General features: G+C 61.5%; 1 protein-coding gene across 2 annotated transcripts in view; it reads right to left on the reverse strand.

Moving 5' to 3' along the window:
- Positions 1-25120, reverse strand: part of Hspg2 (heparan sulfate proteoglycan 2) — a 90119-nt gene that overhangs the window by 33619 nt on the left and 31380 nt on the right. For both annotated transcript variants that reach the window (XM_078025538.1, XM_078025537.1), the window contains exons 4-35: positions 22286-22395; positions 22142-22200; positions 21720-21880; positions 20223-20351; positions 19751-20002; positions 19558-19677; positions 17504-17635; positions 17198-17342; positions 16953-17104; positions 16690-16836; positions 13911-14074; positions 13249-13428; positions 12972-13168; positions 12718-12865; positions 11404-11531; positions 11092-11178; positions 10956-11014; positions 10757-10824; positions 9828-9968; positions 9542-9718; positions 9192-9371; positions 8983-9101; positions 8312-8423; positions 8086-8199; positions 7876-8003; positions 7465-7551; positions 6945-6994; positions 6645-6739; positions 6359-6499; positions 5813-6004; positions 350-442; positions 50-130 (exon numbers count right to left, since the gene is read on the reverse strand). In XM_078025538.1, the coding sequence (XP_077881664.1) occupies positions 50-130; positions 350-442; positions 5813-6004; positions 6359-6499; positions 6645-6739; positions 6945-6994; positions 7465-7551; positions 7876-8003; positions 8086-8199; positions 8312-8423; positions 8983-9101; positions 9192-9371; positions 9542-9718; positions 9828-9968; positions 10757-10824; positions 10956-11014; positions 11092-11178; positions 11404-11531; positions 12718-12865; positions 12972-13168; positions 13249-13428; positions 13911-14074; positions 16690-16836; positions 16953-17104; positions 17198-17342; positions 17504-17635; positions 19558-19677; positions 19751-20002; positions 20223-20351; positions 21720-21880; positions 22142-22200; positions 22286-22395 (4148 nt within the window). The remainder of the gene's footprint in view (positions 1-49; positions 131-349; positions 443-5812; positions 6005-6358; positions 6500-6644; positions 6740-6944; positions 6995-7464; positions 7552-7875; positions 8004-8085; positions 8200-8311; positions 8424-8982; positions 9102-9191; positions 9372-9541; positions 9719-9827; positions 9969-10756; positions 10825-10955; positions 11015-11091; positions 11179-11403; positions 11532-12717; positions 12866-12971; positions 13169-13248; positions 13429-13910; positions 14075-16689; positions 16837-16952; positions 17105-17197; positions 17343-17503; positions 17636-19557; positions 19678-19750; positions 20003-20222; positions 20352-21719; positions 21881-22141; positions 22201-22285; positions 22396-25120) is intronic.

A 25120-nucleotide genomic window follows, 5' to 3' on the forward strand; every position in this document is an offset into this window, starting at 1 on the left:
CGGAGGGTGGGGTAGGGTCAGATCCGGTGCAAGGCCAAGGGCCCCTCACCTCTCGGAAGACGATCTCATAGCTCTTCCTCTCCGGTCCCTGCAGAGCCGGCTGGGTGGCCACCAGCATGATGTTGTTGCCCTGGAGAGACGCGGGGGATCAGCAGGGGAGTGGAGTGGCTCTCAGGGGACCGCCACCCGTCTCAGACCCTTCATGCCCCTTGGCCTCTCGCGCTCTGCTCTCTGAAGCCATGCTATCCACCCAGGCAGTGGGGGCCCTGGGCCTAACCCCCAGGGCTGAAGAATGGACACCTGGAAGGTGGGTGGCTTCCACCTGCCCACCGAGGAGTCCAGCGCTCACCGTGATCTGGACGTCGGGGTCAGAGAGCGGGCTGCCCTGCGGGCCTGCCCTGTAGGAGAGGGTGTACCGCAGCCGCCCGCCGTAGGCCGCCACCTGCGGAGAGGCAAGTTCCCGTCACAGGCTGCCCTGCCCTCCCGGGAGTGGGCTTGGACCACCCAGGGAAGGTCGGGCCCACCGGTGCTGCACCGCCCCTCCCCAGGAGGCCAGTGCGTGGCCTGCAGCTGCCTGGGGAACAGGCCATCTCTCTGTCCCTCCCAGCCTCACACACGGAAGGACGCAGCGCGGCGGCTTCCCTCCGAGCTCCCCGCTGCCTGAAGGTCCAGTCACACCCCTTTACATTTACAGGAATTTCCCCCAGAGGGGACAAGGTAACAGCACGGGAAGCCTCAAAGCTTCAAGAGCTCTCAGTCGAGGGCGGGCGGAGGCTGAGGGTGCCCTCAGAGGCCTCGCCTCCTGCGTCGGTGAGGTTTCCTCTGCCCAGAATCCACCCTCCTCTGGCTGCAAACCACACGGGGCTCTTTAAGGAACGATGCTTCCTCTACACGCAAGAGCCCTCCTCTATTCCAGGGCCTGGCCCTACTCCTCCAGTCCTGGCCAATCTGCACAGCCCACCACTCCCCACTCCCACCCTGCATGGAAAAGGGAACCTGGCACTGCCCCTTCTTCTGGACAGACAGAGACTCCCTTCTCTAGTCAGACAAGAAGCTGGAAAATGGCACCAACTGAGCCAAAGCTCTGCTGAGCCCCTGGATCCAGCCATGCCTGATGCTAGAGGTCCTTGGATTCTGCAGTTTAATGAGCCAATAGATGGTTTGTTGCAGACAAGCCTGATGGACTTGGGTTTCTACTGGCAGGAGGAGAAGAGTTTTGGAGCTTGTTAGAGGGGCTTGCATGAGAGTGGCCGAGGCTCCAGCTCACCCCACTGGACTTTCCTCTCTCTCTTCAGCCACCGGGTATTGAGCTGACAGCTCAGTACCACCCCGTGATGCCCACCCCACTGGCTGACCCGCGTGCTCATCCAGTGGTGAGCACGACCCAATCACCTGCTGACTACCTTGCCAGGCCCTGGGCTCCACAGGCCCTGGGGCTGCTCTCTGCAAGCCCGGGGTGTGGTTAGGGAGGCAGGGACAGACCCAGACAACAACAGAAGCCCCTGCTCTCCTACTGACTTTGGAGGCCAGCAAGGTCACAGCCACATCTAGGACCAACTTTCTAGCAAGTTGTGGGTGCACATGGCGGCACAGCGACGGAGGGGGAGGCCTCTGCAGCCTGCGAGACCTAGGCTCCAACTGCAGCTCTGCTGGCTGTACGTTCTTGGGCAAGTCCCTTAACTTCTCTGAGCCCCACTTTCCTCAAATGGAAACAGGAGGACGCACACCATGCTCAACCACTTGCCCTCACTTCCACCCTGGCTTCAGGAGACGCCCCTACACCTGCGCCCCTTGCCCTGGCGGTCTTGGGGTGTCTCTGAATGTTAACGCATCCCATCTTATGTAGACGCTAAAGAGGCCCCTACATAGCTGTGGGAACCAGGCAGAAGCAATGGCAATGCCAGCACTCAAGTGAAACCCAGGCCGATGATGACAATAACAACAGGGACAATGACCATCAGACCAGGAGCGAGCTTTGGGAGGCCAGGCCCCTTCTGCTGGTACATGACACAGCACGCAGTAAGCACTTTTTGTGTCTGTGTACCAGGGATTTAACCCAGGGGCACTTAACCACGGGGCCACATCCCCAGCCCTTTCTACTTTTGTTTAGAGACTTCGGGTCTGAGTTGCTTTGGGCCTCTCTAAGTTGCTGAGGCTGGCTTTGAACTCATCACCTCCTGCCTCAGTCTCTGGAGAGTGGCTGGGACACAGGGGAGCGTGCCTGGCAGCACTAAGTACTTCATGCTTCTGGGATGAAGGAATGCCATCAAGAGGCACTACCAAGAACAGCAGCGGACACAGGGTCAAGGGAGCCTCTGCAGGGCCTGAGAAGCCTGGCAGGTGAGACAGCCGGAGGGGCCAGGGCCAAGCCCAGGGAAGTCCCCTTCCCGCTGAAGGCCTCAGTCCCCAGATCCGAGCCACAGAGGGCTCTAACAAAGGACCCTCTGACATTTTAGGATTCTCTGCCCCGCTGTGACCCTCCCGATTCCTCGTTACCTTGTCCCCCAGGAAGGCTCGGGGCAGCTGCCAATACCAGAGACTTGCAGGAGACAGAGAGAAGCCTTCGTAGGAGAGAGAGAACTAGGACAGAAGGACGGGCGGTGAGAGCGCAGGCAGGGGCCGGGGCCTGCGGGCCACGACGGGCAGGGGAACAGGACCATCCCGCCCCAAGCTCAGGAGGAACTTGCCTCCCGCTCTGGACCCGGGCACCCCAGCTGCTCTAAGTGTGGCCGGGGCCAGCATCTCCCCAAACCTGACCCCAAGATTTAAGCAGCATGTAGGGAAACACTTAAGAACGGAGTGGCCCTTTCACACATATTTAAAAATGTACCACAGCATCGCTAAGGGGCGCGTGATCGACCTAAAGGGAAACTGGACAGAAATGTCGGCCCAGGCAGCGGAGAGATTATGAAGCTGGTTCAAGGCAGCTGGAGTCAGGGTGGAGGTCCCCTGGTGGTCGCCTTGCACATACCTGAGAGCTCACTGGGGAAGACAGGGCAGTAAAGGAGGAAGAGGAGGAGGAGGGAGAGTCGGAGGAGAGAGAGTCGGAGGAGGGCGAGGACGAGTGGGACCCGGGAGCTGCTCGCAGGGCAGGCTGGGGGCGAGGGGGCAGCCCCCGGTGAGGGGAGTGGTCATGGGCGGCAAAGTTGGCAAGGAGCTGCCAGATCTCAGCGTCCATCCGCCTCTGGGCCTCGTCCACCTGGCGCACCGGGAGAGGAGGGATGGAGGAAAGGAGCAGAGACAGACAGAGATGATGCCCATGAGGGAGGCTCTGCCAGCGCCCCCCACTTCCGTGCACAAAGGCCAATGCCCGCTGCTCCGACGGAACCCTCTGCTCCCCAGGAGCCAGGTGGGCACATCCTGGGAAGGGCCAACTGACTACAGGCTGCCCCTGTTGGGGATAAGCCCTCCAGGGGGTGGCCATCAAGAGGCGGGCAAACAGCTCTGTGCCACCAAGACCAGAAGTGCTGGAGGCCACCCGGGCATCTGGGCAGGGGAAGCTGCCCCTCAGGCCTGACCCTCCACCGGGGCTCATGGCACCAACCCACACCATTTTGTGGCTCTGGAATGTTTCTAGAACTCAGGGATGGACTGGGCACCAGGAGGGGCCCAGATGGGTATGGGGAAAAATGACCCGGGCAGGCCAGGGTCTCAGTCAAAGGCTCTTCCCTGGGGCCCGACAAGCCTGGCCCAGCCAGGCCTGGGTTACCTGTGATGCCCGCTGGGCCTGGCCCCTGCCCTCTGGGGGTCCGGGGATCCTCCCAGATGTCACGGCTGCCCGCCATTGCTCCTCTGAGAGGGACGTGCGGTTCTGACGGGGTGGAGGTCACAGGCCAGCTCAGTCCCTCAGGCTCCCAGAGCTGGAGCCCTGGGAAGGATGTGCTCCCAGGGACCCGGTGGCCAGAGGGGCCACAATGGGAAGAAAGGTGCATGCTCCCGTTTGGGTTGGCACACGGGTTACCCCAGGTGCTAGATGGGCATGTGCACCTGGGGGGTGTTAGTGGTTGCCTGGGGGCAATGCCAGGGAAAGCTGGGGCACCAGGTACGGTCACAAGGATTAGTGTCAAGTTAGTTTCCCTGCCACCTCGGTCACTGTCCTGAGCTCAGGTGGTTGGCACCAGGGTCAGATGACACAGCCAGGGAGGCAGCCAGAGGCACTTGCCCCTGGGCAGCAGCGAGGAGCCGGACACAGCAGTGCCCTGACCCCGGGGCCGTGGGAACGGCCCGAGCTCATGCAGACCCACACTGTCTCGGGCACTGGGCATCTCCACACGCAGGGCGAGGACACCCAGGAACACGCCATGCCTGTCACACCGGCGTCACACCTCCCACAGCGAGGGCCTACCTGGTGAGCCCAGCGCATCCGCGCAAAGTATGCCTCCCTCTGAGTGGCGCGGAACCGCAGGAAGGAGACAGAGGGTCAGAGCAGCAGGACAGGGCACAGGGAGGCCAGGAGAGAAGGGACCGAGGAAGGAGAGGGACCGAAGGTAGCCAGCTGTGCATGGGCAGGGGACTTGGCTCTGCTCATGGAACAGGGACAGGGGAGCCATAGAGCTTCCCCTCCTAAGTGACCCTGGGGGCAGCGGCTGGAGCACAGGTCAGCAGGGGACTCCTGTGCCAAGCCCCACTTCCTTTGGGTCCCCAGGATGGCAGACAGCTCCAGGAACACCAGGAAAGGCTGCCCCGGTGTCCACCCTAGACCCCTGTCCCCAACACCATCCCACACCACCGTTCCTGGACCCCCTTCAGGGCGATAAAGACAGTCATCCCAGCCTAGCTAGTTTGGGTATTTTTTTTTTTTTTTGTGGTACCAGGGACTGAACTCAGGGGCACTCGACCACTCAGCCACATCCCCAGCCATTTTTTCTTGTATTTTAGTTAGAGACAGGGTCTCCCTGAGTTGCTTAGTGCCTTGCTTTTGCTGAGGCTGGCTTTGAACTGAGATCCTCCTGTCTCAACCTCTCGAGTCGCTGGGATAAAAGGCAGGTGCCACCGCACCTGGCCATATATATGTACTTCGAGACAGCTCCTATATATGCACACACACATATTTGAGACCAAGTTGCTTAGGGCCTTGTTACGTTGCCAAGGCTGGCCTTGGTATTTCAGCATGCCCTGACCCCAAGGATTTCAATCTTTTCACCCCAGCCTCCTGAACTGCCGAGGTTACAGGTGTGTACCACCACACCCGGCTAGTGTAGCACTTTAAGGGCAATCTGAGTGTGAATCCTGCTACTGCCACCTAGGAGCTGTGGGACTTTAGAGAAGTTCCCCAGTCTCTCTTGAGTTTGTTTCCTCATGTAGGAAAGGGGGCAGTGGGACTACCTGGCTCCCACAGTTGTGACTTATGAAATGTGAAACTGCTTGGAACGATGCCTAACATACAGGAAGCACTGGATAAATACGCCCCATAATAAAATTACTACACCCAACACCCAGCACGGAGCCTGCAGTGGAGACAAGTGAATTTAGAGGGAGCAAGTGGATGAAACGGAAACCGTGTCCCATTTGTCCCTGTGTCTCAAGGGCCTGGCCTGGAGCCTGTTTGCTGGAAACTGCACAAAAGCTCATCACTGTTAGCAGCTGAACACACAGTGTGCCAGGCTCGGTCTCCAATCCTCCAGCCACCCGGAGTGGAGGGCTATGAGGAGGTGTCCTGCCAGCAGATGGCAGAGCTGAGGTTCACCCCCAAGGTCACACACTGAACCACCATGTGGTGGCCGCCCACCAAGACTCCCCCGGGGTGAAGTGTGTCTGAGTCCCCGTGGACCCAGGTGCTCGGGGAGGGTCTGCAGCCCCCCACGGGTCCCACCTTGTCGCCCTGGTAGGCCTCCGGCAGCTGCCAGTAGAAGGACTCATGGCCAAGTTGGGCGAAGTTGGCGAAGGAGAGCTGGGCGCCCTCGGGCATGGGCTCCACGGTGAAGCCTCCCGTCAGGCGGCTGTTCCGCTGAGGGTTCACCAGGGCAAAGCCTTGGAAGTCCCCAGGGGCAAAGCGGGTGTCGATCTGGCAGCAGAGAGAGGATCAGGTGTCATTCTAGTACAGGGCAGGCATATGGGGACAGGGGACAGGGACAAAGGTTATCAGGACAGGAAATGGGGCCTGCTGAGATCAAGGGAGATGTGGGGGGGCACATCAGGGTGGAGGATGGGGAGATGCAGGGCTCAGGCTGGAAAGGGCATAATGGGGGCACAGGGAGGGTCTAAGGACGGGGGTCAGTGTCACTGGGCGTGGGCCTGGGACGGGGCAGTACAGGGGGCTCAGGGATGGCTGTCCTCACAGGCAGCCGGGACTTGGCTGCGCCAGGCTCCTGGCTGGCCTCAGGGAGCAGCAGGGAGTGGCGGGCCGTGTGGCTCTTACCAGGTGGCGGGTGTAGGAGGAACTGGCACACTGCTGGGTGACTCCCATGCAGAAGCAGGGCAGGCAGCCGTCCGGGTGGCCGGCGCTCAGGTGGAAGTGGTGGGGCCGGCAGCGGCTGCAGGTGAGGCCCTCCACCTGTGCCTGGGTGGGTGGGTAGAGCATGTGTGCGGGAACTCGGGGGTCTCCTCACTCCCAGCAGCAGCCCCCGCCCCCCAGTCCCAGTCCCCCCACCCCGCTCAGGGGCCTTGGAGTCCCTCCCACTGGGGGGCGCAGGCCCGGCACTGACCTTGCACTGGCACTGACCGGCAGCATCACACTGGTTACTGATGCTGCCCTGAGGGTCACAGCCACAGCCTGTCCCCTCTGGTGGCTGGCCATCTCCTGAGGTGGAGGAAAGCCGCAGCTGGAGCCCCCAAGCCCACCCAGCACCCCCAGCCCCACTGCTGAGCATGCAACCGCACCAGGCACCCAGTTCATCTCTGAGGTCAGAGAGGTAAAGCCACCGGACCCAGGTCACAGGGGAACAAAGGATCTGCCCAGGCGCCACCTGGGAGAATGGGTAGCCCGACCTTACAACCCTACTCACTCCGGCAAGGCTGGCCCTGGCTCGGGTTGCCATAGTAACCTGGGGCACACCTGCAGAGAGAGCAGAAAGCTGGGGAGCCTGAGAGGGCAGGCCTGGGGTGGGCGCCTGTGTTTGGACTCCATGTCCCCCAGGTGCTGGAAGAAACCATTTAGCCCAACTCATCATCCTACAGATGAGGAAACAGACGGGAAAAGGGCAGGAATGTGCTCTAGGCAGTGGGTCAGCCAGATGGGACCTTGGCCCCAGGACCTGCGGCAACAGGGGTCTCCTGGGAAGAGGGGTCGGGTGGGACAGGGGTGCTGGGGCTTGAAGGTGAGCTGCAGGCCGGCACAGCTGAGGCCTTCGAGGCTCGGGACACCTGGCTGGAGGTGGAGGCTCCAGGGAAGGGAGCTGACTGCCTCCGGGGGCCCGTGCAAGGAAGAGCGGGAGGCCCCTGGCTCCTCCTGGACAGGACGGTGGGCCCACCTGAGGACTCGAGGAGACCCTCCTACACAGCTTCACCTTCCCGTCCCTGCCTCACCTCTCACAGTGGCGCCCGCTGTGGCCTGGCGAGCACGAGTCACAGGTCGGGTGGCCGTCGGTGTCCAGAAAGCAGGTATGGGCAGCCCTGAGAGCATGGGGCAAGTTCCCCGTGAGGCAGGCTGCGGGCCCTCCTCTCCCCAGGCACCTCCCTTGGACCCAGGGAGGAGAGGGAGGAAGGGCCATGCTCAGAGTTCCACGAGCTCCATTCTGCTCAGCTGTCACACAGGGGCTGATGTGGGGTGCTGTCCCCGTTCGCAGATACGGTGGAGGCTCTGAAGGTGAAGTGTGTCTTCCACCAAGTGACAGGGCGGGGAGCCTAAGACCGGTTTACCCTCTGCCCCTCAAGAGGACCCGGAGGGACGGAGTGTGGCAGGGGTGGGTACACAGGAAGGGCAGGGGCGGGACGCACTGGCCGGCAGCAGGGGCTCCGTAGCATGGGCACGGCTGGCAGTCCTGTGGCGTGCCCCGCTGGGCATCCCCATAGTATCCTGGCTGGCACTGCTCACACCGGGGGCCCACTGTGTGGTGCTGGCAGCCCTGGGGGGACAGAGCACTGGTTGAGGCCAGGTCCCTGAAGGCCACAGATTCCTGGGGCAGAGAAGAAGGGGGCGGGGCTCACCTGGCAGGCACCAGTCTCAGGCTCACAGACCTCCGAGTGGCCGTGGCAGCTGCAGCGTTCACAGGTGCCCAGGTAGAGGCCGCTGGGCATGCGTGTGTAGCCTGTGTCACATTCCTGGGGACAGGAAGATGGAAGGGGTATGAAGCTGGGGGGGGCCTAGGGAGGGGTGGGGGAGCGGGGAGCACATTGGATGGGGCTGCTGGACAGGTGCTGGCCTGGAGCTCACCTGGCAGGACGGGCCCCGGTACCCAGGCGGGCAGGTACAGTGCTCCACCTCCAGCGCAGGGTCCTGGCCAGTGTCCTCAGGCACGGCCACATCCATGCTGATGCCAGAGACCCTGAGCACGACAAGGCCACTGAATGAGCTGCTTGCTCTGGGCCAGGCACGCCTGGGGTCCTACACTTGATGGCCTCGTTTGTGCTCCAATGTCACGATGCTGTGTGGCCCTGTCCAGATGCCTGGCTCCTTCCCCAGCAGCTGCCTGGGCCCAGGCAAGTGTCTCACACCTGCAACTTTCTCCAGTGAAGTACCCTTCCTTGCCCAGACGGGTTACACCCCAGCTCCCCAGGTGACCAGTCCGAGGCAATTGACCTGCCAGAGCTCCCTTGGGGGAGGTGGGGCCAGACTCGACCAGAGCCACATCCCTGCTTGGTCCCTTCCTCCCTGTGGGTTCACCGTGGGAATCACATGTAACGGACTCCAGTCCCTGACCAGAGCCAAGGCCCGTGAGGGAAGCGGTCAGTGTGAGCTCCGTTTGACAGACGGAGAGAACAAGACACGGAAAGGCCATGTGGCCTGTAAGTGGCAGAGCTGGCTAGCAGGCTGCGCCCTGTTGTACCAACTGGACGACAGCCCCCCTCCTGAGCCCCCTGTCCTCCTGCCCGGGCCCTAGGCACCTGCTCTCAGAGGGCTTCTGGGTGTAGGATGCTCGGATCAGGAGGGCATCGATGCCCGCCAGCGCCATCAGCAGGTGCTCCCGTGTGGCCGGCTGTCCATCAGGCCGCTGCCAGGCTTGCTGTCAAGGAAAGGACAAGTTACTTAACAGCCGACTTCCCAGGGGCCTGTCCCCACCCGCCCCAGGCAGGGCCCCGCGCAGGCGGCTCACCTCCCGGAAGGGCACAGTGAAGGCGCTGGGCTGGCCGGGGCCAGGCTCCCGGGCACTGTGATGCTCCAGGACGATGCCGTTGCCCTGCAGCACCACCAGCGGCTGCCCGTGCAGGGGCACAGAGCCCGGCTGGGGCCGCTGGGTCACTGTGAAGCGCAGCTCTCCTCCGTAGGAGGTCACCTGCGACACGGGCAGATGGGTGCTCAGCGGAACCCCCGCCACCACCCCAGCCACCTCTCCCAGGCAGGGAATCTCCTCCTGCTCCCAAGACACCGCGACCCTCCAGCTCCCAATCCTGGATCGTGCCGTTTCTGATGCTCGCTTCCTTTTCCCTTCCCACCCCTGCCCACCTTGTCCCCCCGGAAGCTCGAAGGGAGGCTCCAGAAGTAGGGTCCAGACAGGAGGCTGTGGAAGGAGGAGAAGGCCAGCTCCCCGGGCATGGGGGACGAGATGCCCTCGCTGGTGGTGTGGGCGCCTGCGGCATCGGTCAGGCTGAAGTCGCTGGGCTCCGAGGAGGCCCCCAGCACCTGCGAGAGGAGAAGGGGCCGCAGTGGGGCTGTGGCCTGAGACCCATCCTGGGTTTGCCGCCCTGGGCCTGTCATCCTGCCCGCTGGCCGCCCGCCCACGGCTGGCTACCTGGGCGCGTCTCCAGGAGGAGCTGGTGCACTGGCGGCTGACACCCATGCAGAAGCACTTGAGGCAGCCATCGGGGTTCCGGGCACTCAGGTGGAAGGAGCCGTGGGCACACTCGTTGCACAGACGCCCTACCACGTTGTTCTGCAGGCACAGAGCTGGGAGCTGCAGGACAGCCCACGGAAGGGGCTGCCTGGAGCTTCCGGTTGAATCGTCCCACAGTCTAGATGGGACCCGAAGCCCAGTAGAGTCATCAAAAGACAGATCGTGTCACCGCTATCTGAACAATACCTCTCCGGTTAACAGAAGCTTATGCAACCCTTTCCCCCTTTTCTCTCTGCCTTCTAGGAGGCTCCCAAAAAGTTTAGATGTGAAACAGACAATTTGATGAAAACCACTGCTGTTACAATTTATGGCACTGGGCTAATTAGTCATCACCTTACTTACACCCCTGAGTGCCTCTACAGGTAGGTACAGCTATCTCCAGCCTTTGGAGGGAGGAGACAAGAAATGACTGCTCAAGGTATTAAAGACCTGGAGTGCCTGACTCGAGACTCTGCTCCACTGACACTGGACTCTCCCACCCTTATTGCAAGTGACTCCTTTTCTCGGAGCCTCCGTCTCCTGGTAACTTAGGGATGACAGCACCTGCACCACCGTCTCAGCGTGAGGACTGACCGTGTGGTGGGGACAAGGGCTTAGTGCAGACCCGACAGCACAGGCCTGCTCCAAGGACAGCTGGAGCCTGACTCCCTAGCCAGCGCTGCGGACGGAGGCCAGGCCACCTCTCAAGGTGTGGAAGACCAGACAGCCAGGCCCATCAGCCTCCAGCTAGATACCACCCATGGGCCAAGGCAGGGGAGGACGGAGCCTCCTCCTCCCTCGCCTGGCGGAGGTGCCAGGCCCCGGCCTGGGTGGGGTGGCGTGCGTACCTTGCAGCGGCAGGCTTCTCCAGCGGTCCCCATGCTGCCCCGCTCATCACAGCGCACAATCTCCTGGTCTGGGGACACGAGGTGGGTGTTGGCAGGGCAGGCTGGGGTGGGACTCGGTTAGGACAGGCAGACCCCGAGGATGCTGGGGTGTGGGCTGGGCTGCAGGGGGAGGTGTCGGGGACGTGGCCGCCATACTCACTGGTGGGCTTGCACTTCCCGCCAGGCTGGATGGGGTTGCCCTGGTAGCCAGGGGCACACCTGGGGGAGAGTGGGCGGTGAGCAGCTCTTCTGCGCCCCACCTGTATAGCCCACCTCCCGCCACCGGCTCCCCTCACCTCTCACAGCGGCGGCCTGTGTAGCCGGGGGCACAGGTGTCACAGGTGGCTTGGCCATCGGTATCCAGAAAGCACGTGTCAGAGAATCTGTGGGTGTCAAGGGGGCAGCGCATGGGGCAGGCTGGGGGCCAGGCCCTGCACTCCCCTGGGGAAAGGACCACCTGTTCCTGATCTGCAGTGACCGCAGGAAGCCAGAAAGGGAGAGTGAGAGCCAGAGAGGCCCCAGGGCATGAGCACAGGACAACTCAGGGACCAGTCTCCCGCCTCCCTGCCCAGAGCACGGCCCCAGCCCAAACACGAGCCGAGTCTGACCTGCGGGAGGCATCGATGTATGGGCAAGGGCAGGGCCGGCAGGCGGTGGCTGTGGCCTTGGTGGCATCCCCAAAGAAGCCAGCTTTGCATTTGTTACACTGGGGTCCCTCCGTGTTGTGCTGGCAATTCTAGGAGGGCAGGGAGAAGGAGGGCTCAGAGTCTGCGGCAGAACTGGCCAGGGGGCTGGGTGGGCCTTGGAGGCCGCCCGGCTCAGCCTCCCGCATCGGGCTGGAAGTAGTTAGTCCACAGCCTTGCGGAGTGTCTAGCGACGTCCTCTCACCGGTGACAGGCTCGCCCCCCAGGGCAGCCAGTCTCATAGGTGGTTCCAAAAGCCTACTTTATAAGGACTTAACCACCACCCACTTCCACTCTGCACCCACAGGCCAGATCTGCCCCTGGGGGCACGCAGGCCTTTGCCCCTGGAGGGTGCTCAGGGATTTGAAGAGAGCAGTTCCGCCCACCTCGAGCCTTCTCTTCTGTCGGCACCAACCATCGAAGTTCCTCTCTGTTCTTTTTCTTAAAAATTTTTTAGTTGTCAATGGTTGCTGAGGATCGGACCCAGGGCCTCACACATGCCAGGCAAGTGCTCTGCCTCTAAGCCACCACCCAGCCCCTCCTCCACTATTCTTAAGAAATAAAATTGACATCTACCCTTTTCCTTGGGGATGCCCCTGGAAGACCCACGCCCCACACAACTCTCTCTGGGATCAGTCTGATCAGGGCGGAAGGGAATGAGAGCTTCATGTCCCTTGTCTGGACACTGTACCTCTGTCCATGCATCTAAAGGCCATGGTAGTTTGTCCGGCAGCGATGCGGGCACAGGGAGCCTCACACCTGCCCTTGCCCCTGCCCCCTTCTGCTAGGAGCCACTGCAAAGTATTACATTCATATGGAAATTGGGCTCCTACTGTTCATTTAGGCCCATTTGGGGACTCAAGTTACAAGACTCCTGGAGAGTTCCCATTGGTTGGGGAAGGATGGTAGGAGGGTGTTCCGGGGGAAGTGGAGCCCCCCGTGTCCGGTAGGGACACACGTGTGTGGGTGTGTGTGGACCGGCTTGTTAGGGGGACGCACACGGCCTCTCACAAAATAAAACTTTGTTTCAGTTCCATCTGGCTTGTGTTTTTGTGCTCAGCCGGATTGCAGCATCGCAAGCCGGCGTGCACTGACAGCGACCCGCGAAAGCGCTCAGCAGGAAGGCAGCAGGTGAAAACAGCAGCGGGCAGAAGCGGAGCCAAGGCTCACGCGGCCCCCGCCGTCCAGCCTGCAGCACCCTTCCCCCTCCAGTGCCAAGTGCCAGCTGGCCCTACTCACCAGACAGTGGCCATATACAGGATCACAGGAGCTGGCATGGCCATTGCAATTGCAGCCAGAGCAGGTGCCCAGGTAGGGCCCACCAGGCACCCGGGTGAAGTGGGCATCACAGCTCTCGCAAGACAGGCCAGAATAGCCGACGGGGCACCTGTGGGGGCAGGATTGAGAGAGGGGCTGTGGAAATGTCCAGGCCCGGCTGTCTCTCCTCCGCCCTTGTCAGGGTCCTGGGGTCCCCGCCAGGCCAGGTCAGGCACCTGCACTCCTCTACGCTGTGGGCACGGCCGTGGCTGGTGGGATGGGTGACGGTGGTGTCCATGGTGACGTCGCTGAGCCCCACACTGGCCATCTTGGCGTTGTAAACCGTCTGCAGAAGCACGGCCTCCAGGCTCCGCAGCACCTGCAGCATCTCGGCCCGCTGCACCGGCCGGCCGGACTCGTGCACCCAGTGCTCCTGGTGGCAGCAGAGAGGCAGAATGATACACCAGCACCTCCCAGCGCACCCCACCTGCCCTTGGCTCAGGTGCCCCTCACCTCAGAGAGCTGGACTTGGCGCTGGTTCACGGCTCCGGGCTGGGTGGGCTTGTGGCCTCGGGAGAGCAGGCGATGCCCGGCACCCACCAGGACCACGTCTGGCCGCTGCACTGGCTCCAAGAGGCCACGTGCCAGCTCATAGCGCACCTTGTAGCGCAGGAAACCACCATAGGAGTCCACCTGGTGGACACAGGGCAGATCAGTGCAGGGCAGCTGTGGGTGGGCATGTGGTGCCCGGTGCCCCTCCATGAGCAGCCTGCCCGGCCTCTGGCTCCCCCCCACTTCTGCCTCCCTGTTGCTCCCAGAGGGCTTGGTGCTGAGCAAGGAGGCAAGAGTCCAGCTCTGCCTCTGGGGTGCTCAGTCCGTGGCAGCAGCTCCGTAACGCTGTGCCCCAGGAGGCCGAGGCGGGGACGCTCACGCAGCCTGGGTTTGACGGTGGTCAGGGGAGGCTCCCTGGATGAGAGGATGCCAGCCCTTTCCCGAGGCTGAGGAGAGTGGTGGGCAGAGATCCTGCCCTGCATGAGGAGCTGCCGCCCGGGGCTGTGCCAGGGCCCGAGCCACCTTCCCCTGGTGGGGAGCACTGCTACACCAGCAGAGCACAAGTGGGTTCAGAGGACGGGAGGAGTGCTCGGCCTCTCCCGCCCAGGGCAGCCTGGCCGCACCTTGTTGCCCAGGAACTGCTGCGGCAGAGACCAGAAGGAGTCGTGGATGAGGAAGCGGCGCGACAGGTCCACCAGCTGGAACTCCTGCAGGGCGGGGTCGATCTGCAGCTGCGTGGAGGACAGCGGCGGCATGCCGGGCTGGGAGGGCATGGTCACGTTCACACCTGCAGGGGCGAGGGCGGGCTGAGGGCCGCAGCATGTGTCTGAGAACATTCACCTCGGGGGCAGGAGTCTAGAAGGGTGGGCAAGTTCTAGGGGAAACGCGACTTAGAGAAAACTGTGGTCTCTCTCCCAAGTTAATAAAAAGCATGACAGCTCCCCTTCCAGTCTTGACTTCCTCCCGAAGATTCGGGCAGTGCTCCCCAGGCACACTCCGGGAGGGCAGAGCCATTTTGGGCACTGCAAGATCAATGAAAGGTCGGGGGATTCTTTGCAGCGGGAGCGGGACTTCTCAGAGCCTTTTGCTTGGTAAGAGATTCATGGACTGTCAGGCTTGGGGCAGCCCAGCGGGGGCAGTAGAGAGCCACGAAGGACCAAAGACCAACCCTGGCTGTTCCGCGCTCCGAATGCATGAGTCTGGGGCAGAGGCCTCAGTTTCCCTGCCTGTAAAATGCTGCTAACAGTGGCCCATCTCTTAGAATTATTATGAAGATAAAATGAGCAAATTTAAATTGATTTCAAATGCCTAAAAACAGGTGCACTAAAGGGGTGATCAAAAACTGGCGCGCCCTGTGATCCCAGCCACTCGGGAGGCTGAGGCAAGAGGATAGCAAATTTGAGTTCAGCCTCAGTGATTTGGCAAGATCTTATCTCCAAATAAAAAATAAAAAGGTCTGAGGTTGTAGCTCAGTGGCAGAGTGCTCACCTAGCACGTGAGAGGCACCACATAAAAATAAATAAAATAAAGTCATTATGTCCATACACAAATACAAAAAAATAAATAATAAATAAAAATAAAGGGCTGGAGACGTACCACGCTGGTTGGTGGACCTCTAGCAGATGGGGAGCCCGTTGCTCCCCAAGGCCGTCCTGGCTCTGGACAGATTTTTTTTTTTGTACCAGGGATTAAATTCAGGGGCACTCGACCACTGAGCCCCATCCCCAGCCCTATTTTGTATTTTATTTAGAGACAGGGTCTCACTGAGTTGCTTAGCACCTCGCTTTTGCTGAGGCTGGCTTTGAACTCATGATCCTCCTGCCTCAGCCTCCTAAGCCGCTGGGATTATAGGTATGCACCACCATGCCCCACTATCTGGACAGTTTTGACTCTTAGAAAGTTCTTCCTTACACTGAATCCACATCTGTCTGTCAAAAGCATCAACACTTGATCCTGAACATGGAGAAATCCAGCCCCTTGTGCAGAATGACCACAGAGCACTGGATCCAGGCTCCACCACCCAGGCCCTTCCTCTCCTTCCTGGGGATGCTTTCAGGGCCCCTCCTCCTTCTCAACCCCCCCCCCCCCACAGGCCACCTGCTTGGTTTGGAATCCTCGATGCCCTGACCATCCACATTCCAACCAGAGAGCCCTGGTTTCCTGCTCTGCCTGTAAATAGTGTGTGACCCCGTGAAGCCCGACAGCCTGCCTGCCTCCCCGCCTCCTCTGGCCTCCAGCTTTCCATTTGAAATCCCCAAACAGCCCTGAGCGAGCAAACACTACTGGCGTTCTCTGATTGGCCACGGGAAGCCAAGGTGCCAAGTGCATGCTCAGCAAGGGGGGCTGTTAGTGGTCTAAACACAATGGAGGGCAGCTGTGGGAGGCTCCATGCGACCCTCTGTGGTCCCCAACTGAAGAAGTAGCACGTCAGGCAAGATTCGTTGGGGGCTCAGTGCACAAGGAGCGACCCCTAGACCTGCATTCTCCACGCTGCAGGAAGGGAACAAGGCTCGGCAAGGAGGGGCTGCCTGACGTGGGGGGGAGGGGGGAGATGGCACCACTGAGACCTGAACCCAGGTCAGCCTGATGTCCGGTGTCCTCTTAGCCGCCCAGCCAACCTGCTGTCAGAGTGACAGAGGATTAAGTTCCACTGCTGGCCTTTATATTTGGGGAAAAAGTCCCAGAGGAGGAAAATGACTGGCGCACTGTCACCCAGGCAGTAGAGCAGGGCAGCCCTGGGCTGGGAAGAGGCCAAAGCCTGGGCTGTCATACTCCAGCGACCCCCGGCCCCTCTCAGACTCAGAACAAGGTTGTTGAGAACTAAGATGACAAAATTTCCCAAGTATCAACTACCTACCTGCCTGGGACCAAGTATTGTCCTACGTGACCTACATGACCGACCGTCAGGCCTTAGAAAAACCTAGGAGTGACTGATGCTCCCCTATTTATGACCTAATGATGTGTCTACTTATTATTTTGACACAGGGTCTCCACAAGTTGCCCAGGTTGGTCTCAAACTTGCAATCCTCCTGCCTCGTCTCCCGAGTAGCTGGGATTCAGGCGTAGTGGTGCAGGCTCACACCCCCACTTTGTAGATGGACAGATTGAGACACAAGCTGATAAGGAGACCGAGGGCGCTCAGGCAGCAGGACGTGCAGCAGGAGACTGGCCCCTGTCTTCTCCATGGCCGGGAGCGTCCCAGGCCAGGTGTGGTGTGGCTTTTCCTGAGTGTTTGCTTTTCCTGAGATGCTTCCCTTGCGGGGCCCGGTATTTCTTCAGCAACCCCGTGTCCCTCCCTGCCCGCTGGTCCTGGTCTGTCCAACACATACTGGCCCCCACGTGCCCTCTCTGTGTCCACCGGGGTCTGGAGCCGCGTCCCACAGCTCCCGCTCACACACGCACCCTTGAAGTCATGGGGCTGGTCAAACCGCAGCTGGATCTGGTCCCGGAAGCGGCTGCTGCTCTGGCACACACTGGTGACCCCAAAGCAGAAGCAGGGCAGGCAGGAGGCGCTGGGCTCCAGGTAGAAGTGTCCGTCGGGGCAAGGGCCTGTGGGGCGGCAGGGCAGAGTAGCAGTGAGCCACGGCAGGGGGCAGGTGACCCTACGCCACCGGGCGCTAGTGCCCCTTCCTGCCCCACCCCCACCCCCGCCCCGGCAGCGGCACCTCGCTGGGGGATGAGCTCCAGGACTCCGTCGGGGATGCCGAACACCATGCCTCGCGCGTTCATGGCCTCACAGGTGTAGGCGCCCTGGTCTGCTTCCTTCACGTCGTGGATGGTCAGTGTGCCACGGCCACCCTCGGTGGTCATTGTCACCCTGGTGGGCCCAAGACAGTCGTGGGTCAGGCCTGGGCCACTGGTGGCACTGCTTCTATACCCTTGGCACCCCCACTTGGGCCCAGAGTCACACCTGGGATGAGAGGGGATGTGGCCCCAGTTGAGTCTCCAGTTGATGATGGGGGTGGGGACACCAATGGCCACACAGGTGAAGGTCACTGTCTGGCCCCGGGAAGCCTGGATCAACTCCTGGGGAGGGGTCACCACCTGGGGAGGCACTGGGGAGACGGGAGCAGGAGTGAGGGGTCGGAGGGGTGACATGGAGAGGAAGGGTCCCCGCGGAGCCCAGAGGGGGAGGGGCAGTGGCTGGGCCTGGAGAGGGGCCAGCAGAACCCTGCCCAGAGCCAGGCCCGCATCTCGCCCCCAGGTCCCTGCTCACTGCAGCCAAACTCGTCGCTGCGGTCGGGACAGTCGCTCTCCTCGTCACAGTGGAAGCTGGCGGGGATGCAGGCGTTGGTGGAGACACAGCGGAACTCCGTGGGCTTGCACACATCCTCAGGGTGACCGGCAGCTGGGGGACAGAGTGGGTGGTGGTGTGGGCACCAGGGCACTGCCCACAGGCAGCTCCCCGTCCCCTACCCACCTCAACACCCTCCTTGCCACCTTCCTCAGAGGTCCCCAAGGTCACTATGTCATCTCACCTTGGTGAGCTGCCCTCACCAGGGCCGGCCACTGCTGCCACATCATGGCCAACAGTGTCATGTCCAGCAGGACACAGTCGCAAGTCTGCCACCAAACAGCTCCTTACACACCCGCCTCCACCACTTAATCCACTGCATTCCCCAAAACGGACCCTACCCTGCAGGTCAGAGCCCAGCAGTGTCACCCAGGCTGCTGAGGCGTGGACGTTTGTCCTGCAAAGGCTCATGGGTTGGGATTCTGGTCCCCGTGTGGTGAGGTGGACCTTGAAGAGCTGGGGCCTAGGGGCTGGGGCTGGGGCTCAGCGGTAGAGCGCTCGCCTAGCAAGTGGAGGGCCTGGGTTCATCCCCAGCAACACATAAATATATATATAATAAAGTTACTGTGTCCAACTACAACTAAAAAATAAACATTAAAAAAAGAGGTGGGGCCTACTGGGGGTCCTTGGGCCCTCGTGGGGGTGCCCTGGGAGGGACTGCAGGAGCCCAGTCTCTCTCTCTCTCCTGTTTCAAGATGTGAACTCTTCCTCCCACACATGCTCCTTCATCTGCTAGGAGATGATGCAGCCAGGGGGGGTCCTCTCCAGAGCCCACATGATGCTGGCTGGACTTTCAGCCTCCCAAACTGTGAGCTAAGTAAACCTCTTTTCTTTATAGCTAGCCTGCCTCATGTACTTCATTATAGTGATGAAATACAGACCAACACCCAGACCTCATATATTCAGTCACCCTCCGTTACAGAAGTGCCACCTTGAATAATCAAGACCCTCAAAGAGGCTGGCACCTGCAAATATAGGTAACCCATACTGCGCTCTCTATGAGCCTCCCCACCTGGGTAACTGCCAGATATCAGCAGTGTCCAAAGCATTGGCAAGAGGAATAGGTGGTGGATAGATGGCGGATGGGAGACAAATGGATGGAGGGCTGGAAGATGGAGAGAGGACGGATGGGTGGACGGTGGCCTGCGTGGGAGGGAGGACGCTGGGTAGCTGGTAAATAACTGGCTGAGGCTCTGGGTGGCAAATGACAGGCAGGAGGCTGGGTGAATCAGGGGGTAGATGGTTGAACGAATGACCAGATGGGCCAAGAGCCGGATGATGGGGGAGCAAATAACAGAACCAGCCTTAGGTGAGAAACCTCTAGGCCTGTACCATGGTCCGACTGTGTCCGACATTCACGTGTTAGAAACTGAATCCCAGCCCACAGCCCGAGAGGTGGGACCCTGAAGAGGTGACTGGGTCCCAAGAGCTCTGCACTCAAGCATGGGCTACTGCTACCATCCCAGGCGTGGGCTGCTATTAAAAAGGATGGCTGGTCCCCTCTTATTGACACTCTGATGCCTTCCTCCATGTTAGGTTGCAGCGAGGAGGCCCTCACAGGCTGTGGTCCCTCAGTCCTGGATTTCCCAGCTTTCAGTGCTGTGAGTTCTCTAAACTGTTTTTGCTTATAAAGCACCGAGTCTCAGGTGATCTGTTACAGCAGCAGAGAATGGGCAAAGCCAGCCCATAGGGGAAGACTCTGATGCACACACACATCAAGGTCCCCATCATCAAGGTGACCAGGTGTATCAGCCCTCAGTCATTTATCTGACCCCCGCGCAGGCCAGGAGCAAAGAAGAGACTAAAGACCACAAAGACTAAAGGTAGGTGCCCAGAGCAGGAGTCCTCACTGCTTGATGCCTATGCTGGGGCCTGCCCAGCATCAGGGAAGGTGGCACCCTGCGAGGTAGAGGTGCAGCAGGAGTGGGCTGGGGTGGGTGGGAGCAGGGGTGCCACCCAGACCCTGGGACACTCACGGCAGTCGGCCTCGTCCGTGTGATCCTTGCAGTCAGAGTCGCCATCGCAGCGCCACAGCTTGAGGGCACAGTGCCCATTTCCACAGGCGAACTCGTTGGGCTCACAGGGCGGCGGGGGCTCTGTGGGCAGCAGGCGGGGTTCAGCAATGGCTCCCCCAGCGCCCCACGCCAGACCCCCGCACCCCGCGCTCACCGCAGCCCAGCTCGTCGCTGCCGTCCTGGCAGTCCTCCTGCCCGTCACAGAGGTAGTCCTTGAGGATGCAGTGCCCACTGTGGCACATGGCCTCCTGAGGCCCACAGGGCACGGGGCTGTCTGGACTGGGCAGCAGAGGATGGGGAGCCAGGGTCTCTGGTGGCCGCCGTGTGGGGGCCGCCTCTGGCCAGGGCAGTTGAGGTGTCGCCTCCACCACTGGTGGCCCGGGGCCCAGCTCCGGGACAGGCTCCTCTGTGGACAGAGCCCTTGGTGTTGAGCCCCACGTCCCTCAGACCCTCCCTCATCCCTCAAGCCCACTCCCTGCCACGCTTAGCACCCCAGCCCCGACTACGACACCCTTCCCTGTCTCCCTGGGCCAGCACCAAACTCTCTCAGCCCCAGATCGACTCTGGGACCCAGTCATAGGCCCCTGACCCTCCACAGCCACCTGTGTCCCCAGACAGCCGCTCACCACAATCGAGCTCATCGGACATGTCCCTGCAGTCAGGTCGCCGGTCACAACGATACTCCAGGGCCACACACTCATTGTAGCTGTGGCAGGCAAACTCGGCCTCGGTGCAGACCCTGGGGAGCTGGGGCACTGTGGGGGTGCAGGGAGTCAGGGCGCAGGCGGGAGGCTGCGGGGCGTGCGGCAGACGGCACGGGCACCGCGTGGCTGTGAGTGGGCTTGGGTGCCCAGCATCAGGCCACTGTGGCAGACACGGCCGGGACAGGAGCACTCGGTGGACACACCCGCAGCACGCACAGGCACGGGACAGTGGCAGTGGCCCCGCCCACCCTCACATGGACCTACACACACTGCATGCCACACACATGCAGGCACTGCACGCACACGGCGGGCCACAGCCTGGCCAGCAGGGACAGGGAGGGCGAAGGCAGCCGCAGGCTGCGGCCCTCCTCCCCTCTGCCCGTGACATTCTCTAGGTGTCCCGCTGGACCCCAGCCGGGCTCACACTCTCACCTGGTGTCACTGCAACCCCCACAGCGGCCAGCAGGGGTGGGGGGGTCTGTGCTGGAAAGGAAGGTGTGGTCAGCAGCCATCCCCCCCGGGGCCTGGCGCTGAGGGCCCGGCCATCCCACCCTCGGCCCCCAGCCAGGACTGGTTGAAGCTGGGTGAGGAGGGCGGCCCACCATCTTCAGGCCCGGGTCAGGGGATGCCAACCAAGCGAGCTTGGTCCTGGGGGCAGTGCAGAGGGTCATAGTTCACTGTTCTCCTCCTGGTTGGGCTAAGCCATGGCAGGAACGGAGTTTGTCCTGTTGTGGGTTCCACTGAGTCACAGGGAGGTGACATGTTGGGGCCTCTCCAGAGAGGAGATGGCTGGGAGTCAGAGCTGAGAGGAAGGAACTGAACTTGCATATGGAAGACTAGACTGCGGTCAAAATGGGAGTCGTGACCCTGAGCAGGAGGGCCAGGCTTCCGCGTCCAACACCTGTGCCACTTTGGCCAGTTTCCGGTTCTCTCCAAGCCTCTTCTCACCTGGTCACATGCTATGGCCACAGGGTTTGGTTTCCATTCTCGCCCTCCACTGTCTGCCTGCACCGTGTGGACGAGCCCCCTCCTTCCCGGGCCTCAGCCTCCTCATCTCCAAAACACGAGGACGCTGTTTCCCAGGGACTGCTAAGCAGCCTGGATGCGGGGGCCTGGCATAGCCTCGGTGCTCGGGAAACAACCGTGGCTGGGTGCAAGTTTGTGGTGGTGTGGTCAGTGGACAAATGTCTGCACGGGGTGGGCAGGAATGGGGTCTGGTGGGTGCACGTTGAGCACGTAGTGTTCCGCCCCAGCCGACACCCCACAGGGCCCAAGGGGCAGCTCAGGAGGTAGTGAGCTCTCTGTGCCTAGTAGAGGACAAGCCCAAACCAGGAAAGCCCACAGTGGAGACACCAAGAGGGGACCCACTCAAGTCTAAGAAACCAGAGCAGGTGACCCCAAGTCCCAGAATAGGCTCACCTGTGCCCAGGCGTCGGAACTGGAATCCCTGGGGGGAGGTGACATAGGAGTCGATGGAGCCCCTGGAGATGACCGTGTGCAGCACTTCCTGAATCTGAGCCCCGTCCGCATTCCCTTCTGAGCCCACGTCCAGCTCCACGAAGACCCAGCCGTCCAGCTCCCTGGGGTGGGAAGGGGCAGGGGCAGGGGGAGAGAGAGGCCTGTGTTCTCGGCTTCTCCATTCAGCCCTGCCAGGCCCAGGCCCCATCCAGCACAGCCTGGGCCCAAAGCAGGGCCATTCAGTGTCCAAACTCCCCCCCTCCAATTCCTGACCTTTCACCCCAGTGATTCTCCCATCAGGCCTTTCGTGCCCAGGCTCCTCTGCCATCCCCTTGGCCCCTGCAGGCGCCCCAGGCCCCCCGAGCCCCAGGGACCCTTCTCACTTGATGAATACCACGCTGACCACCTGGTCTCCCGGGATCTTCAAGTACTCCGACTCCAGCTGCGGAGGGACACAGCACTGTCACCCCCGGCGCCTTCCCCTGCCCACCCGCCATCTGCAGGGGGCTCCCCGACCCTCCACTTGCCTTGTCCACCACAGCCTCCGACACCGCCCGGAACTCCCTGGAGCCCGCGTCCTCCAGCCGAGGGCTGTACTCGATGGAGTGGGTGAAGTTCACCAGGGCCCGGAAATAAACTGGAAAAGAGGGGAGGCCTGCCAACGTGAGGGCCTGGCCTGGCACGGGGGCCTCCGGCTGCTGGACGGATGGCGGAAGGGGGAGCCCGGGAGGCCCCCCACAGGCTCACGGAAGCCTGTGAGCCCGGCCCAGCTCGCCCATGGAACCCAGGCTGCGACGGCCTGCGGCCTACCCAGGGCTCAGCGCAGAGGCCCCAGCCCCACAGAGGGGCTTCAACTAAGAGGGCAAACGGGCTGACCCAGAACCCAAGTGACAGTGCAGGGTCCCCAGGGGCTCAGAGGAAGGCTGAACCAGGCACGCGGCTTGCACACAAGGCTGGCCCGACACGGATTCCCCGTGTGTGACAGGGATGTGCCTCTCCAGCCTGGCTGGTCCCCTCATCTGTCCAACGTGGCTCAGCCATTGCCTCCTCCAGGAAGACTGCCCGAGCTGCCCTGGTTGGCCGGGGACCCTCCTCGGGGCTCCCACAGCACCCTTCCCCTGCGCTGCTCAGGCCCTGCTGGGTTACACGCGGACAGTAACAATCCTGGTTCTTTTGTTTTGATTTTTTGAGACAAAGTCTCTTGCTCTGTTGGCCAGGCTGGCCTTGAACTCCCGGTGCTCCCGCCGAGGCTTCCTGAGCTGCTGGGATTACAGGCACGACCCGCTGTGCCCAGCGGAAATCGCCGTTCGGGGTCAGCCACATCTCGGCACCGACTCCAGCTCTGGGCTTCTGTTCCAGTGAAGTGGGGGTGTCAGCCACAAGAAGCTAAATGGCACTGCGCTCACCACACCCCTTCCTGGGCTCACGCGCAGTCTCTGAAGCAGAGTGATCTCTCGGGCACCAGAAACCCAGGCCACTTTCTCTCCCTACCCCCTGACGGCTCCATGGGGGGACCCTCGGCTCTCTCCCACCCCCGAGCCCCGGCACGTGCACAGTGTGAGCACATGGCAGGGGCTTCTAAGTGACCGCTGAGAAAAGTCACGTCATTCTGGTGTGAACACACACAACCATTCTTCCTTCAGCACTTACTACACCTAAGACACTTGGTAGTCACTGCATGTTATAATGCTCTCGAGTTCCGATGTGTTACACAGACAAATGAAATTCAGTGGCAAATGAGTCACACACACAGACTAGTCCACAATCAATGCTGGATAAATACCGGCTGACTCAATTCATACCCCAGGGCTGCGGTACCCACAGATGGGTGTATGTGTACGCACACACACACACACACACACACACACAATCGTTTCTTGAGCACCTACTATGTACAAAATATTTTTATGCATTAAATCTAATACTGCTTGTGAATGAAGGTATAAATTATAAATACCAAGTAGCTGTGAGTCACCAAGGACTCTTCAGTGGGTATGGAGAGCTCAGAACACAGCCTGGCACCGAGTGGGTACGCTGCACGGAGGCCGTGCGGCTCAGGAAGCCTCTGGAGCTCAGCTGCCCCTGACAGCCCTGTGACCCGAGGCAAGCACTCACCCCTCCATGCTCTCAGCCCCCACCTGGAACCTTAGGTAAGAGCAGTGCCCACATGAGGGCTGGTGCCAACAGCATCGGGGCGTGGCTGTAATTATAACCCTGACTTCAGGACAAACCCAGGACGTAGATCTGGCTTTATTTCTTCCCATCCAACAAAGTTATCCATCCCCTTAACAAGTCCACTGGAGGGCCCACTGTGCGCCCAGGAGGTGTCAGGGCAGGAGAGGCAGCCTTCTGTCCCCGTGGAGACCACTCTCCAGCAGGGACAGAAAGGAAACCCAGGAGAAGAGCAGGGACGGGCGCCACAGGAGCCGACGAGGAGGGCGGGGGAGGGGGGCTGGGGAGACCGAGGCAGAGCAAGCCCAAGTGCAAAAGGCCAGGCGGGCAGTGGGCTCAGAGAGGCCGCAGACACGGGCAGAGCGGGCAGACGCGGGCGGGCGGGCGGCACAGGGAGCAGCAGGGGCCTTCCACCTCCCCCTGTCCCCAGGCCCAGTGGTGCGCAGCCCGGAGCCAGGACTCTCCCTGTGCTGCCCAGGTGAGCGCCCTGGGCTGGTTCGTGAGCAGGTCAGGGGCGGACTTCCACCCTGAGCCAGGACGCTCTCGAAGGTCCGCTCGGAACCACAGCCACTGGCCGGCAGGGCTGGGCTCTTGGGTGCTGGGTGGGTGGGGCTCTGTGGGCCAGAGCGTGGGGGCCGCGAGCTGAGCCACAGAGGCCTCTTGTGAGCCCGCACAGAGGCCCATTGAGAGTCCCCCAGCCCGGCCCCTGGCCTCAGCCCACAGCCCAGCGCAGGCGAGGAGGCCGGGCCTCTGCCCAGGAATGCACCCACTCCCAGGGGAGGGGGCCAGAGCTCCACAAAGCCCCTTTCTACTGGGGCCTGGGAAGGGCCCCGACTCTCCAGCCTGACCCCTTCCCTCCCTTCTCCCAGGCCAGGGGCAGGTCAGGGCAAGCCCTGGGTCTCCAGCCTGAGCGGCTGTCCTGCCACTGTGCCTGAGCATCAGGCAGAGGTGAGGCCTGCGGGGCTCAGGAAGCAGCCCTGGAGCTGAAGTGTCGGAGCAGCTAGAGGCGGAGGCCCGGGGGTGAGCAGGCTCGGCCAGCCCTCTCCCTCCTGCCTCCTTCCTTCCCACCCTCCCTGAAGCAGAGGCAGGAGCGGAGGCTGGAGGAGCAGCCATGTGCTGAGGTGGACTAGGACACGCTCTGTCCACCCCAGGCCTGAGCGGGCCACCCCACCAATTCCCAGTGCCCCCCA

Source organism: Ictidomys tridecemlineatus, chromosome 11, assembly GCF_052094955.1.
Source record: "Ictidomys tridecemlineatus isolate mIctTri1 chromosome 11, mIctTri1.hap1, whole genome shotgun sequence".
Classification (NCBI taxonomy): Eukaryota; Metazoa; Chordata; class Mammalia; order Rodentia; family Sciuridae; genus Ictidomys; species Ictidomys tridecemlineatus.